Source organism: Cladophialophora yegresii (assembly GCF_000585515.1).
Source record: "Cladophialophora yegresii CBS 114405 chromosome Unknown aczIN-supercont1.2, whole genome shotgun sequence".
Taxonomy (NCBI): Eukaryota; Fungi; Ascomycota; class Eurotiomycetes; order Chaetothyriales; family Herpotrichiellaceae; genus Cladophialophora; species Cladophialophora yegresii.
The window spans coordinates 3,139,718-3,154,090 of NW_006913046.1; the positions used below are offsets into that span (position 1 = coordinate 3,139,718).

Sequence of the window (14,373 nt, forward strand, 5' to 3'; positions counted from 1 at the left end):
CCCTGCGCGCACCATTGCCTGAGAGGCGTTGCCACAGATTGTTGAGCGACGGCGCCGTTGGCCGGATCGCTGGCAGCGGTGTTGGTGGTGGTGTTGGCGGAGACGTTGGCGGTGATACACCGCCCGGATGCTGACCAAGATTGATTGGGCCAAGTGCGACGTGCGTCTCTCGTCGCCGGCTGCAGCGGAATGTGGCCTTCATCCCCGATTCAGCCTCCTCTCACCTCTGCCTCCACGGTCGAACTCTCAATCAAATTGACTCGGACTGACTCGCTTACGGGGAAGTTTCGCGCTGTTCGCTCCAGAACCCCAACCATCAGCTCTTCTAGGGCAAATCCGCACACGCCTACTTCGTATGGTGCCCTCGTTCCCTGGTCCCAGCCGGATTTTGCCGGTCCAGATCAAGTCCTGCCGAATTCCTTCGTCCCACGTTGCAACCATGGCATGGCTCCCTCCACATCAGAGCCATGCACACGCGCTGTAAGGTCGACGCCGTTCCGAACCCGAACACTGCCGTCCAGCGCTTTGGCAGTGGCTGGACGACTGCACCCTAGTCCAGCTGGCCATTCTACGCTTTGTCCTTGTGATGGTTTGTTCTTTGTTCCAAGAATGTGCCGCATTCATGCCTCGAGCAGGCGACCTCGGAACTTCCCCATTCTCATTGTTATCGCCGGCGTCCGCTCATTGGCGCCCGGAAGACCCTCGCAGCATGCCGGGTTCTCCAGTCCGACTTGTCTTATCACGCTTGGCTGGGTCTGGACCCAACGAGGCTAATCGTCCCAAAGCCACCCCTTTCGGCTAAACCATGACTGGTAGAGATAGCTCTCTTACCGCCAATTTGTGTGACTAACCAAGCCTCGATATACCGTGCTATCGTCGACGATAGGATTACGGTGCCTGCTCTAGTGTCTCACACGCAGGGAAACGCAGGGAAACGCAGGGCGGCGGCCTAACACCTTTCCCCCCAAGCCTCGTCGTGCTGATTATGGAGTACTGTGTACGTGGTATACGAACAATGTGTATAAATATCTGGACCCTGAATATGTAGGGTCCTGCTCCACTCCTTTGTTCCTGACATACTCTACAGCCTTGCCGCAAACAATGAGCTCTCGACCACCCTTTGTTCGTGGTGGCCACCCGGACCGTGTGCCCCGGGTTATATACCAAGATGATGACTGGGATGAGTCCGCCAGCATCGACTTCGAGATGAAGCGCAAAAGAAGTGCTACTGCCGATGCGGGAAGTGATAGTGCACATGCACGCCAGGCACACAATGATATCGACATCACAGCACATCCAACCGGTAATGAACCGGCCGTGCCCCAAGATGGCTTGGTCCTGGGAGGCGGCCAAACGATCAAGCTCATGCTGGTGCCCGACAAGCCGCCAGCTCCCCGCCAACCCCCTGCAAAGGAGAAGAAGCCGCATCCTCAGGCCAAGATGAAGAAATTCTGGAAGAACTTCGATCCCGAGTACACTGGGAAGGTTACTCGAGTCCTCCCCGACCGCATCACCGAAAAGGATCTCAGCGCCGTTACCCTTGTCGGCGAAATCGCTCACAAGGCCATCAAGTCATACGAGGACGCCAGAGAAGCCTGCATCCGCGACGTGAAACGCATAATCAAGGAATGCCGAGCTGCAAACCAGAAGTACACCGATTCGCATTGGGATATTGAAAGGGATCTCAAAATCACGCGCATCAGGGACTGCCTGGACGGCCTGGTCATCGACGATGACGACAGGGAGCACCCGGCGGATGCGAAACGGGTTACCGTAAGTAGACTCGGCGGTTCCCGTGCTCACCACAGACTTTGCAACTAATACCCTGTTCAGGATATTTTCGACGAGCCAAAATTCTACGTGAATGGAGCCTCGTATGATGACATCCTGCAAGGGTCCGCCGGAGACTGCTGGTTCCTCGCTGCCATTTCTGCTCTCGGCTGCAATCAGGAGTTCATCGACCGTGTCTGCGTCATTCAAGACGAGGCTGTTGGGGTTTACGGTTTCGTCTTCCATCGAGACGGTGAATGGCACCAGTGTATCATCGACGACAAGCTGTACCTCCGGGCTCCTGCATACGACGAAAGCGGAGACGTCGTCCTGACCCAGTATGGAATTCGTCGACCCGATCAGGAGGATCAATATCAGGAACTGTTCCAGCGTGGCTCCAAGTCCCTGTACTTCGCTCAATGCCGCGATCAGAATGAAACCTGGGTCAGTCTCCTCGAGAAAGCCTACGCCAAAGCCCATGGCGACTATGCCTCCATTTCCGGTGGTCAGACAGGAGAAGCCATCGAAGACCTTACCGGCGGAGTTACGACTGAAATCTACACGACCAACATCCTCGACCCCGAGGCGTTCTGGCAGAACGAACTCAGCCGCATTGGCAAAGATTTCGTGTTTTCTTGTGCCGCTGCGCGCTGGCGTGAATGGCGCCCTTACCTCGTCGTGAATGAAAAGGTGCGCGAGGAGCGCCGTTCCGGCATCGTCAGTCAACACGCCTATGCAGTCCTGGACGTGTACGAGGGCCACGGCCAGCGACTGGTCAAGATCCGCAACCCCTGGGGCCGTAAGGAATGGACCGGCGCCTGGAGCGACGGGTCGAAGGAGTGGACGGCCGAGTGGCTGACCAGGCTGAACCACCAGTTTGGCGACGACGGCATCTTCTGGATGACCTACAAGGACATGCTCTGCAAGTACAAGTACATCGATCGGACCCGCATCTTCGGCCCCGACTGGCACGTCGCGCAGCAGTGGATGTCCGTGCAAGTGCCCTGGAGCACGCTCGACTACCAGACCAACCACTTCTCCATCGACGTGCCGGAAGACACCGACGCCGTAATTGTGCTCTCGCAGCTCGACGATCGCTACTTCAAGGGCCTGCAGGGCAAGTACAACTTCACGATGCAGTTCCGGGTGCAGAAGGACGACGATGACGAAGAGGAGTATCTCTCCCGAAGCAAGCTCAACTACGAGCTTGTGCGGTCCGTGAACGTGGAACTCCACTTAACAAAAGGCATGTATACCGTGCTCGTCAAGGTCGAGGCTCAAGCCACCAGCCGCGGCGAGGTCGAAGACGTCATCAGGAAGAACATCCACCGCCGCGACAAGATCACGCAGATCGGCAAGCTGTACGACCTAGCCCATCAAAAGGGCCAGTTGCCCGGCGAGTCGTCAGGGTCAGGCGTATCCTCGGCCTCTGCGTCCGGCACTTCGACCCCTGTGCCTGGCGGAATTGTTACCCCTGCCTCGGGATCGTCTCCCACACCGTCAATATCTGAAGCGGCGAAGAAAGACGACGACGACAACAACGAAAAGGACCCGAACCGCAACCCCTGGAATGCGAGCTGCGTGGTCGGTCTCCGCGTGTACAGCAAGCACTCGGACCTGGGCCTCAAAGTCATTGTGCCCTCGAAAGACGACATGCACGAAATGCCGACCCTCGACCGCGACGACGTCGCCAAGAGCGCGTTGGACGAAGTCCAAGCCGTGGCTGACAAAGTTGGGGAGAATAAGGAAGGAGAAGGAGACGACGAGGAAGTGGCGCCGAATGAGGCAGCCAGACCAACCGATCAAAATGCCACGAAGCACAGCGTCAAGAGTCCAAAGGTCACGGAAGAGAGTGACAATGATGACGACCAAGATCAGGATGAAGACGAGGACGAAGAGGATGAAGACGATGACGACGACGATGATGACGACGTCGAGTAAGGTACTTGACGGAGGAGGTACATGCACACGCACACGGCGAATAAATACGCAAACGCCTGAACTTCGCTGGATTTCGACTCTGCGTTCCAGCACGGCGTCTGGAGGAAAGAATGCATTATATCGATGCGTTCCAGCAAGGCGCCTGGAGAGATAATGCATCATGATGATCGATGCGTTCAAGCTAAAGGACGCATCTCGACGGTATGTGGTGTATGGTATATGGTATATGGTATATGGTATATGGTATATGGTATATGGTATATGGTATATGGTATATGGTATATGGTATATGGAACGGAACGGTACGAACAGTAAGGACGGTACATTATGGGAACGCTGGACTTGGTTCACTGTCGGTGTTGGTATCGGTCTCCGCGTGCGCGTGGGTCTGCATGCTGGTATATCGGGCTCAAAGACGCAAAGGAGGCCGGCGAACATGGCATACACAGTACATCATGTGTAGGAAAGGGACGGCAGCAGGGAAAGCACCGGACAATCTCTGTGCTGCGAGGTTGACGGCGAGCTGGATGGGATGGCGTTGACGGTGATCTTGGGATACTGTACCTGTTAACCTGCCCACTTACAATACCTTGACTCGACTGGATTGGGATTGGAGGGCCATTGTTTGTGAAATGCGTACGGGACGGGATCCATCCCTTTATCCATTTACATAGTTACAGTAGCGGTCTCAGTGCTCACTTCTAGGAATACAGTATAGAAAGAAGATCAGAAGAAAAGATGAAAAGTCAGAAGAGAATGAAACACACTTATGGGCGAACTACCGATTGATAGAGCCGAAATGGATGGCTCGAGCTGAATGCTTGCATTCGTGCGTCCAGACGTTCGTGCATGTTGCAGGGTTCATGTACTGCAGTAGTATCATTCAGACCTGCTTGGGTACGTGGAGTGCCCGTAATGCTCGACCGGATTTTAAGGACTATACTGTAGAACCGTGTCGCCAGCCTTTCCTCCCCCAGGTATCATTTCGGATTTGGATTGGAGTTCAAAGACAAATCATCCACGTCCACATCCAAGATAGTCATACTCCTGCCACTGCTTGTGGTCTTTCGACTGAGGGCCCCGGGCCTGTTGCTGCTGCCGCTGCCGCTGCCAACCCCACTCGTAGTGCTCTCCCTGGACGCCGAACTCTCGGCTCGGCTTCTGAGACTACTGTCACCGGTTGCGGTGCGGATACTGGCCACCTCCGCCCCTTCAAGCAACTCCTGGTCTCTCTTGCCGATTCCGACATCCTTCTCATCATATTCTTCGTCTTCGTCGTCTTCGTCCCTATAGGCCTTTTGGCCTTGTTCACGGGCATTGCGTTCGAACTCACGCTGTGCGTCGTCCATGCGTTTCCGCATCTCAGCGGCCATGCGCATACCGTCGTTGACGATATTGTCGAGCACGCCCCTGAGACCTCGTGATCCTGGTTCGACAACTCCACCAGCGCGGCCGACATCGGGAAGAGTCTTGTTGGTCGAGGCGCCGTTAAGGAGGTTCTTGACTGGGGTACCCAAGTTGCTGAAGGTCGTGAGGTTCCCGGAAAGCGTGTTGCTGGACGAGGCTAAAGACAAGCTGCTTGCGTCTGGTGGGGTATCAGCTAGACGGAAAGACTGCGGGAAGAAAGTTTCGAAGAATTGCTCGAGGAGCTCATCTGCCAGGATAACCATGCGGAAGGTAGGAAGGGTGATGTGCAGAGGTTTGTTGGGGTCGAGGGCGAGGTTGTGAGAGGCCGCCCGTGCCGACGACGATCTGCGGTTATCGGGGACGATAGACAGAGAGGGTGTGTGTGGCGGTGTCGTTTCGGAGAGAGGGTCCTTCTCCGTCAATCGGGGTGAGGCAATGGTCTTGGTGTTGGACTTTGTTTCTGTCAGGTCGAGCAAATCCGCTTCTTCCGCGGGTTGATGGGCGTCCGCAGTTTCTGGCTTCGAACTCCCGGCGTCAACTTCTTCGTCAGGATCAGCATACTCGAAACACCGCCTGATGAACGCGCTGACACTGCCGAGGAATTTCTCGTTTGTGCTCATCTTGAGACCGTTCTGTTGCTCCGTTGCAGACAGTGGCGAGGTCATGGTGTTGGCGGAGTCCGTGGGCGTGATGGTCCCATCAAAGCCACGTCGAGACAGGAACAGAAGAGATTCGGACATGCGCAGAATACCCTCTCGGTCGACTTTGCCGGTGCCCTCGTCGTCAAACAAGTCGAAAAACAGACTCATGGAATTCATGATATCCGTCGTTCCTTTGAATCGAGCGAGGCCCCGAACCAGTTGTTGTAATGTCATTTCCCCTTGCTGTGACTCGTCCCATTTGCCGTACAAGCGTTGCATGAAGTCATGGTCGGCCGGTTCTGGCCCTGCACCCCACTGTGATAAGGTCCTGCTGCGATTTCTTTGACTCTGATTCGAGCTCGTGACATCCTTGCCTGGTGATGAGGGGGAGTCGGTGACTGCCCATTTGGCTGTGTTGGCGAGGAACTCCCTGAAGGCATCATAGTCCATTGTCTGGAGCGGTGGCGCATTCCGTGCCGGCTCGTCGTTGTTTCGCGACGAATGCTGCGTCCAGAGGCCCGGGCGAGTCCTTTGGTCCTGTAACTTCCTCCTCTCTTCCTCACGCGCTTTCGCCCGCCCCTGCCGATCGGCCAGGACGCTGAAGAATCTATCGTAGATGGCGCTGAGGTCTTCTGCACTCAGTTTCTTGCTTTCAGGGCCAAGGTTGCGTATCGATGTGCGCTTAGCAAACGTTGCCAGGCCCTCCTTGACACCGTCAAAATGCTTTTCTCTCAGCTCTTGGACACTCGCGTGCGTGACGCCCGCGAATTCCTTGAAAGCCGTGACCATCAGTTCTTGGAACCGAGTAATGGCCCTCAGCTTCTCGTTCTCCGAATGCGGATGGGCTGACTCGTCCAGCCTCGAGAAGTAGTTCTTCAGTATCGAAATGAAGGAGCCGTCATCGCTGACATCGAGTAGTTCTTCTCCGTTGATGCGCAGGATTGCCAGGCCAATCTGGAAAAGTACTTTTGGGCCCTCCAGGAAGAAGACATCGAGGACTCGAAATGCAAAGACGAGGGGCATAGAATTTATGTACAACGACAGAAACCAGGGTAGTGATACAACGGAGAGGTTAACGTCCGATTTGACCAGGTGCTCCCAGAGGATTGGCATCGTTCTTTCCACGAGGTTTTCGAAGACTCGCTGATCCAAGAGCGTGCCGTACATGTCTTTGGAGTAGTATCCGGGGAGAAGTCGGTCACACAATGCGCCGAGGATGAAGAATGCCTGGACCTCAGACATGTAGATGAGAAGGGCGGCCACCACTATGTTCATGGCTTGACAATAGCCCACTTCCTCGTTCGTCCAGCTGTAGGCAGTCAGTACACGTCGGAGTCGGCCAATGCCGTCTTCGCTCTGAAAGCCGGGGTATTCCGGGAGACTGCGGTTCAAATCCTTCTCGATCTCATCGATGGCCAGAGATTCCTTTCCGGTGAACTTTGCCAGAGTTTTGCCGTAGAGGTTGGGGTTTCGTAGTCTCGTGTAGAAGGACCCGGAGCTGACCTCCCATATCTCACCTCGCAGCCGGTTGGGCAAGCCGACACGGATGAGCTTGTGAAATGTCGGCTGCCGAACAATCGTGGCATTTCGGCCATTCTCTCGCAGGTACTCGCCCCAAAGCCGGATTTTGCTCCTGTCTCTCAGCTTCCTAGCGTCGCCAGGGTATTTGAACAGCATCCCCAGACCGGTATCAGGCGGCTCAGGCGGAGTGGTTCCCTCTTCTTTGGCCTTCAGCCGGCTCGGGTCAAGCAGGTATTCAGAGTAGCACTGCGAGACAACGAGGCGCAGACTGTCCACCTCTTTCATACCCTCCCTAAGACCCTTTTTCAGCCCATCGCAAAAACGTTCGCAGGCATTGCGGCTTCCGTCGAGGGTGAGGATCAGTTTGCGGGGAGGAGGGTATAGTGCCTTGGTCTTTTCTGTAGTGGGCTTCTGTACGGACTCGAACGTGGTGAGGGCCAGGGAGAACTTGTCGTGATGGCTGTTCAGTCTCTCGACTCGCCGAATCGAGCACAAGGGCAGGGTGAAGCCATGGCCCCCCGGGCCGGCGCCCTGGGTCGGACCCGTAAAGGAAGTGGACGAAGCATGGCTGGCGGTAGGCAGGAAACTCGTCCGGATGGTCGAGAAGCACAGGAAGTGCTCACTTAGGTGTAGTTCTCCGACATATTTGTTGCCGTTGTCGCTGGACTTCTCGCCAGATGTGATGGGGCCCCCAGCCGCAGACGAGGGGAGGGGGAGGAACAGTTCGGCCGTGATCTCGTGGAGGGGATTCTGCCCAGCAGGAAGTCTGAACTGCTCTCGAAAGAGAGCCGCTTTGGACGGACGGTTGTCGCTGCTCACCGAGAGAGGAGACTGCTCAATGAACTTCTGCACGAACGAGCTCAACATGGCGCAGGTTTGGCAGGTGCGAGTGCGTGTCAGCCGGAGGGGAGGTGTTGACAGATGTCGCCTTCGCGTCGGTAACGGCGCTGTTACTTCATATTCTGCTCGATATGCCACGGGCGCTGCTCTAGTTTCACCAGAGTATCTCGCACATCAGAAGAAACGGCTACATTGTCTCAACCACGGGTATCTCAATGTGGTCCAGGGAGACAGGGGGCCAAAAGCCAGGTTGCTGCTTGGCGTCCTATACGCATCTTCTGGGGAAGGGAGGGGGACCACCAGTCGTGCCTCAGCCTTCTCCTCCCCTCACGTCTGAGACATGCATGGCTAATAAGTCAAGAGAGATGGCTATCACTTTTCCAATAGACCTGTATAAGTATCCGACAATCCTCCTATTCCCGGTCCTGTCTGTTCACATATCAAGGCCCAAGGTGAGCGTCCCAAGCGCCAGGGTGCCACAGGCCCAGTGTCGTTCATCAGTCATACCCCAAATGTCGAGCCCTTCGAACACTCAAGGGACCCAGCAACGACCATTCATAGATGAAGTATCAGCTCAACCATTATGCCTCTCCCAGGAGCGCCGTCATCTCTACTGTGCCACGTCCGTGGTCAATAACAATTCCACGACGACGTGGCTCCTCTCGTACTCGGGGTGTTGTAGCACCAACTTCGGTGTCCGCGGCGCATTTCCAAAGTTCTTCAACCCAAGCCCGTTGAGTCCTCCTCCTAACATCGCCTGCGGCTGCGTCTGCGCCCCTCCTGACCCTCCGCCACCGTCATCCAGCAGCCTGATGTCTTTCCCTGCAATGACCTGCTTGAGCCTGCCGTTCTGAGCGTCCCGAATCTCCACGAAGTCGTCGTCAACGAGGATCAGGTACTGGTTGTAGAGGCACGCTGCTTTGGCTCGGCCGACAAACTCCATCACGACTCCTCTTGAAATGTCTCCATGTTTGTTAACATAGACGGCACATTCCTCAAAGGTGACTAGGAATTCCGCTTCCCCGAGCCTGAACATGCCCAGAGGCTTCAAGTCCTTTATACGACTTGCTATCGAACTGAGATGTGCTTGTGTCGCTGCCTCTTCGCTCCTCAAGTTCGGCACACTCCAGGTCTGCTTCTTTTCCAGCGTCAGGACTTCCACCCCTCTCGCTGTCGATATCGCCAAGCTGGACTGAAACAGGTTCAGTCCATAGCACTCGGCCGGAATGTAGAACTCGTCGTACTCCCGGAAGAACTCGGTCTGACCTCTTCTTGTTGAGGACGGTAGAAAACGTGACCGACTGGTGGTGTTCTTCTGCAGGACAGGTTCGAGGACTTTGAATGTTGACGCTATTCCGTCCCGCTTCTTGTAGAAAACCAGTGTTCGCTCCTTCATCCTGCCAGTCACGAAAAACCCGATATCCTTGGACCCGGACAACTTCTGCGGCGCTTTTCTGCTTGAGGCGTCATTCTGTGCGACTGGGTTGCCAGTGGGCGGACAAACGACGTCGAGATGATAGGCAATGAGGGCTTTGTCGGAGATCAGCAAGAACAGGTTAAATTCTTCCAGAACTGCTATTTGCGTCACTCGTTGCATTTGGATAGCCTAGAAACTGTTAGCCCTGTATTTCACGGGGTTCATTTCGAGGGAACTCACCCTGACCCATCCCCGAGAGTTCTGATACTCGGAGATGTACACGCCATAGTCGGTTCCTACCGCGCACATGAGCCTGCCGTAGGGTTGATTGAACACCGTCGCACAATTGACTGGTGCGCGACAGACTGGTGCAGGTCGGCCTTGTCCTTCGAACATTTTCTCGGCTTCTTGAACGGCCCTGTCGAGCGGCGTGCCTTTGATCAGAATGCGCTTCGCAGGATAAGTCAGGCCTTCATAGGCGAAAGCGGTGTCCGCCAACACACGCATCTTGAACGGTTCGGCGTTCTGTTGATGCAGGGACTCGGCATGTCTTGTTTTGGCTTGAATGATGGCTTCACACCAGTCCTGTCGGTTTTGCGCACTGGGAGCGTAGAGAGTGTAGGTCTCGGTCTTGCCAAGGTGTTTGACCCGGAAAGGGTACATGATCTTCTCCTCTTTCGAGTTGCCGCTGTCTAGAGTGGTGATAGGGACCATCGACTGGCTGGTGTTTCCCGATCCTATCGAGAGATTGGTACTCGTATGTGTTAACGGGCCTGGTGTGCCGCCACTGGCGGTAGACTGTGCCCGGTTTAGTCGAGTGTCGGGTGCCACTTGACCTCGAGGCACTGCGACAGTGGTGACCGCTCCAATTCCTTTCATCGACGATTTTACGACCGCAGGGTCATTTGAGCTTTCCAGCACCAGCAAATCCATGGGAATTGGGACTTTCGAGACATCATAATAGCCTTCCCTGCGATCTCTGGCGAGAGGTTTCGCCAATACCAGATAGTGATCGAACAGGATGGCATGCGTATCCACCCATTGAAAGCCCTTGCCTCCAGCACGCTGCAACTCACCACGGAAAACGATTTCTCGGCCCAGATGGTCGAGATTGAGTTCCACCTCTTTCTCCATTGGCGGCCGAAGCCTCAGTTTCGTTTGCATCTCGATGAGCTCCATCTTCTTGGTCATTTCTGCAAACTTGGAATCACATTCAAACGTTGCAGCTCGAATTTCATCCAGCGCAAAGGCGAGGCTGTTCTTTTCTTCCGAGTCTTTCAGCATGTTCTTCTGAACAGTGGCCAATAGCAAGCTGTAGCGCTGTAACCTAGTAATTGGAGCTTTGAGAAAGTTGTCCCAGCCAAGTCGGTTTGATCTCTTGTTCTCCCGCGCCTGATCTAGGAACGATTTAAAGGGGATGTTCCTCTCGGCTTCGCGGCGCATGAGGCAATCTGCACGGGGGAAGTTCGAGGCGTACTCCACGTATACAGGCCGTGCTTTTCTGATCCACTCGCGGAAGATGTCGCTGAAGCCCACGATCCAAGGTCCTTGCTCTGTCTGTCGATATTTGAGCTGACCCAGAAGATAGTCTTGGTTGACTTTCTTGACCTTATCCACGCCGCCGAATACCTCATTCAAGAAGTTCTGAAGCTTTTTCGTAGGTATGATAGACGGATTCGCAGCAGCCAGCCGGTCTCGATAAAGCTCTCTGAGTACGTCCAACTGGCTGATGAATACATCTTCGCTGGTGACAATTTCATGCAGGACGTTTTGACGTTCGATTTCCTTTTTGTCGTGAGTCTCAATGTCCTCCTTTTTCAGCTTGTAGAACGTCGCCCAGTCTTCCGACTTCTTCTCCACTGGCAATGCGTCGAGATCAAGCCTTTTGAGTGTCCTCATGCAGTGATACGAGTAACACCTGCCCTTAGTGTGGTACAAGTGTAACTTTGAAGAGTAACATCCGCTACCAGTCAACTGGTATAGAACCCCAGATAAGGTGCCTGGACCGAATTTGACCCATTCCTCGTCCTTGACTAGAGCATTGGCGTCCAGCATCGCCTTAACGACACGTTCTCCTAGTGCTTCAGCTTCTGTGATGTACATAGTCGGCACCTTGTTCATAAAGAGTGCGATGATGCCTTCAGCAATGTTGGCCTCCTTGAGATCGACTTCTTCTTCGGCCAATTCCTTGATCCAATCCAAGATCGAGCTGAGTGCCCACGGTTCCAGACACCTCTTGAACTGATCATTTGTGAGCTTGGACGGATTGTACCGCTTCTTGGGAATTGCTGGCAGGTCCAGAGCCATAGCAGACTGCGGGCTGGCAATGTCGTACAAATCAGACATCGTTCGTCCCTGCTGCCGCAGCATTCGTTGACGATCTGCATCCGTTTTGGATCGATAGACCTGTTCAGTTACCTTGGGAGCGCTCCGCGTGCTTGACAAAGAAGTGGACCGCGGCACGGTTATCGGACTAAGCAATGAGTTCGGGTAAGCATCCGGCGCGGTCGGATAGCTACGAGTATTGCTTTGATCATAATGAGAAAATCGACTTTGCTGGGTATGAGTGCTGCTAGGCAGCGAATGCGGAAGCCGCAGGCCAGGATCTGAGTGCGACGGAGGAGGCGGAAGAGGTCGCTGCTGGCTCATCCCGGGATGAAAGAAAAGATCGGGCATATCGTCTCGGGGACTCGAGCTTGCCGAAGCCCGACCAGCTTCTGCATCTATCAGCGTCGATTCGTCGCCATCTTCGTAACTCAGTCGCCTCGGGTGCGGGCTGGGCTCCGTCAAGCCGCCAGTGCCTCCGGTATCTACCCGAGCAACGTTCTGGGACGGCGAAAAGGGATGGTGGCTCTGCGCAGAGGGAATCGACTCGAAGCCACTCGTCATGGATTCTCGTCCTTCCGAAGACACGGCAGAGCTGCGCACCGAGTCCATTCTGGTGTTCAGGCGACCATACAGCTCAGCCTGAGGCATGGCAGTAGCGGCTGCAGCGTAATTCGAGACAACCTGTTCACCGTAGGACATGTCGGGTGCATATCCACCGCCGGCAAGACTCAAGTCACCATAGCCAGCGTAGTCACTATCGCTGCTTTGCTCCTGAGACGACAGTCTAGCACCTGCATCGTGCGAATGTGGCTGCGAAGGGAAGAGAGTAGCCGAGCCACTACGTCGGCGCTCGTCTTCCGCCCTTTCTTGCTCGTCCAGTGCTTGCATGGCCGCCAGCCCGGCAGCAGCTTCCGCGTCACTGTCGTCAGAGAATGCGCCATAGTTGATGTATGTGTTACCTGTTGAGGCTATATTGCCGTTCAGATGGGTTGGCGTTTCGTCTGGCGATAATAGTGGCTGCGGCGATGGCTGCCCCTGAACATCTTGACCTCCGTCTCTGGAATGGCGAAGTCTGACATCACTGCCTGCCCTTATGTGTCTAGAGCTCTGCCCTATCGCATCATCCAGCTCACCCATCAAATCATCATAGCCTGCTGAACGGGTATTCACGGCGCTACTCCGACGATCAGCGCCAGTAAAGTAATCACTGTCCGACTCAGGCTCTGATGGAAGACCTGGCAGCGACCGCCCTTCCGGGTGGCGGCCCAAGGTATTCATCCGTTGGGGAGACCGGTTCGAAGGCTGCCTACTTGGCGGCGTAGGTATGGAAGGCTGGGGTGATGCAGACCGAGCACTCACGTGGCTCGCAAAAGAGGAGTTGCGGTTTATATCTGGAGACGAATAGGCGCTCAGGGAGGAGTACGCGACGGACGAGCCAGTAGGATAGGGATATTGCTCTTCTGGTGTGCTGCTGTTTCTCCCATGCGGCGGAGGTGCAGGAGCAGGAGGGGAGTAAGGTGATAAGACCTGCTGGTGTTGGACAGGATATTGCTGGGCTATATCGTGTTGGTAGGCACCATACGCTTGGGGATCGGGAAATCGGACAGTATCAGAACGAGGAGGTGGCGGTGGCTGGGACGAAGAGTAGGTGTAGTGGGAATTCGCATCGTAAGAGCCGTAGCTATTAAAACCTGACGTACGACGCGCGAGGTCTGGACTGCCATATGCAGCGGGCACATAGGGTTGGTAGGCGCTCGTCGGGTGGGCGGATTGGGGCGTTGTATAGGGTTGCGGATTATATGTGTTCTGCGGCTGCTGGTGGTATTGAGCGGGATTGTACGGTGCATGGGCGGGCACGCTCGGAGTCTGATATTGGTGTTGATAACCAGCCAGTGCGGCATGTTGTGTGTTTGATCTGAATGGCGCCGCCACCGACGATTGTATGCTAGCCGACTGCGACCTGTTCACATGCGGGCTTGCTCCCGCAGTCGGCGCAGCGTACGAGGCATACCGCTGCGCTCCCCACCGTGGATCATGTTCTCCATCGAGGTATCGTTCATCGTCGCCGGCATCGAAACTCGGTGTGCGCTGTAGCGGTTGAGGAGGATACGTCGACTGTGATCCGTAAGGCACGTTCTGACTGGCCGAGGGATGGTTGTTCGAGGTGTAGTAAGGAGAGGACTGTCCGTTCGACTGATAGCTGGCCATTGTCAGCGCACCAACTGTCGAAGGTGCTTGGGGCGCGAAGGTGCAGAGTTAACCCAGGGTCGACTCGGGATGTCGCCGGGCATGTTCGAGACTCAGCAGGATTGACTGTACCATTCACTATGCTGGGAATAGTGATGGGCGACCTGAGTCATGGGTTATGACGATGGAAGGCCGTCTCGTCGAGAGGTAAAGGCCAAGGCAGCCTCAAAGAGGCCTGACTACTACCTCTGTCAACGAATGTGCAATGACCGCGGGCACCGTCTAGGACTACCGGACGGATATGGGAAAGGTCTCAATACG

General features: G+C 55.2%; 3 protein-coding genes across 3 annotated transcripts; 1 reads left to right on the forward strand and 2 right to left on the reverse strand.

The window, feature by feature from the left end:
- Positions 1-1,101: 1,101 nt before the first annotated feature.
- A1O7_03063 (uncharacterized protein) lies at positions 1,102-3,711 on the forward strand (the record flags this gene model as incomplete). The annotated part of the gene is made up of 2 exons (XM_007757089.1): positions 1,102-1,773; positions 1,834-3,711. The coding sequence occupies 2 exons, from the start codon at positions 1,102-1,104 to the stop codon at positions 3,709-3,711; spliced, it is 2,550 nt and encodes an 849-aa protein (XP_007755279.1).
- Positions 3,712-4,691: 980 nt separating this feature from the next.
- On the reverse strand, positions 4,692-8,147 carry A1O7_03064 (uncharacterized protein; the record flags this gene model as incomplete). The annotated part of the gene is made up of 1 exon (XM_007757090.1): positions 4,692-8,147. The coding sequence occupies one exon, from the start codon at positions 8,145-8,147 to the stop codon at positions 4,692-4,694; it is 3,456 nt and encodes a 1,151-aa protein (XP_007755280.1).
- Positions 8,148-8,730: 583 nt separating this feature from the next.
- Positions 8,731-14,073, reverse strand: A1O7_03065 (uncharacterized protein; the record flags this gene model as incomplete). The annotated part of the gene is made up of 2 exons (XM_007757091.1): positions 8,731-9,726; positions 9,778-14,073. 2 exons carry the CDS (start codon positions 14,071-14,073, stop codon positions 8,731-8,733), a joined length of 5,292 nt encoding a protein of 1,763 aa, XP_007755281.1.
- Between the last annotated feature and the right edge of the window lie 300 nt (positions 14,074-14,373).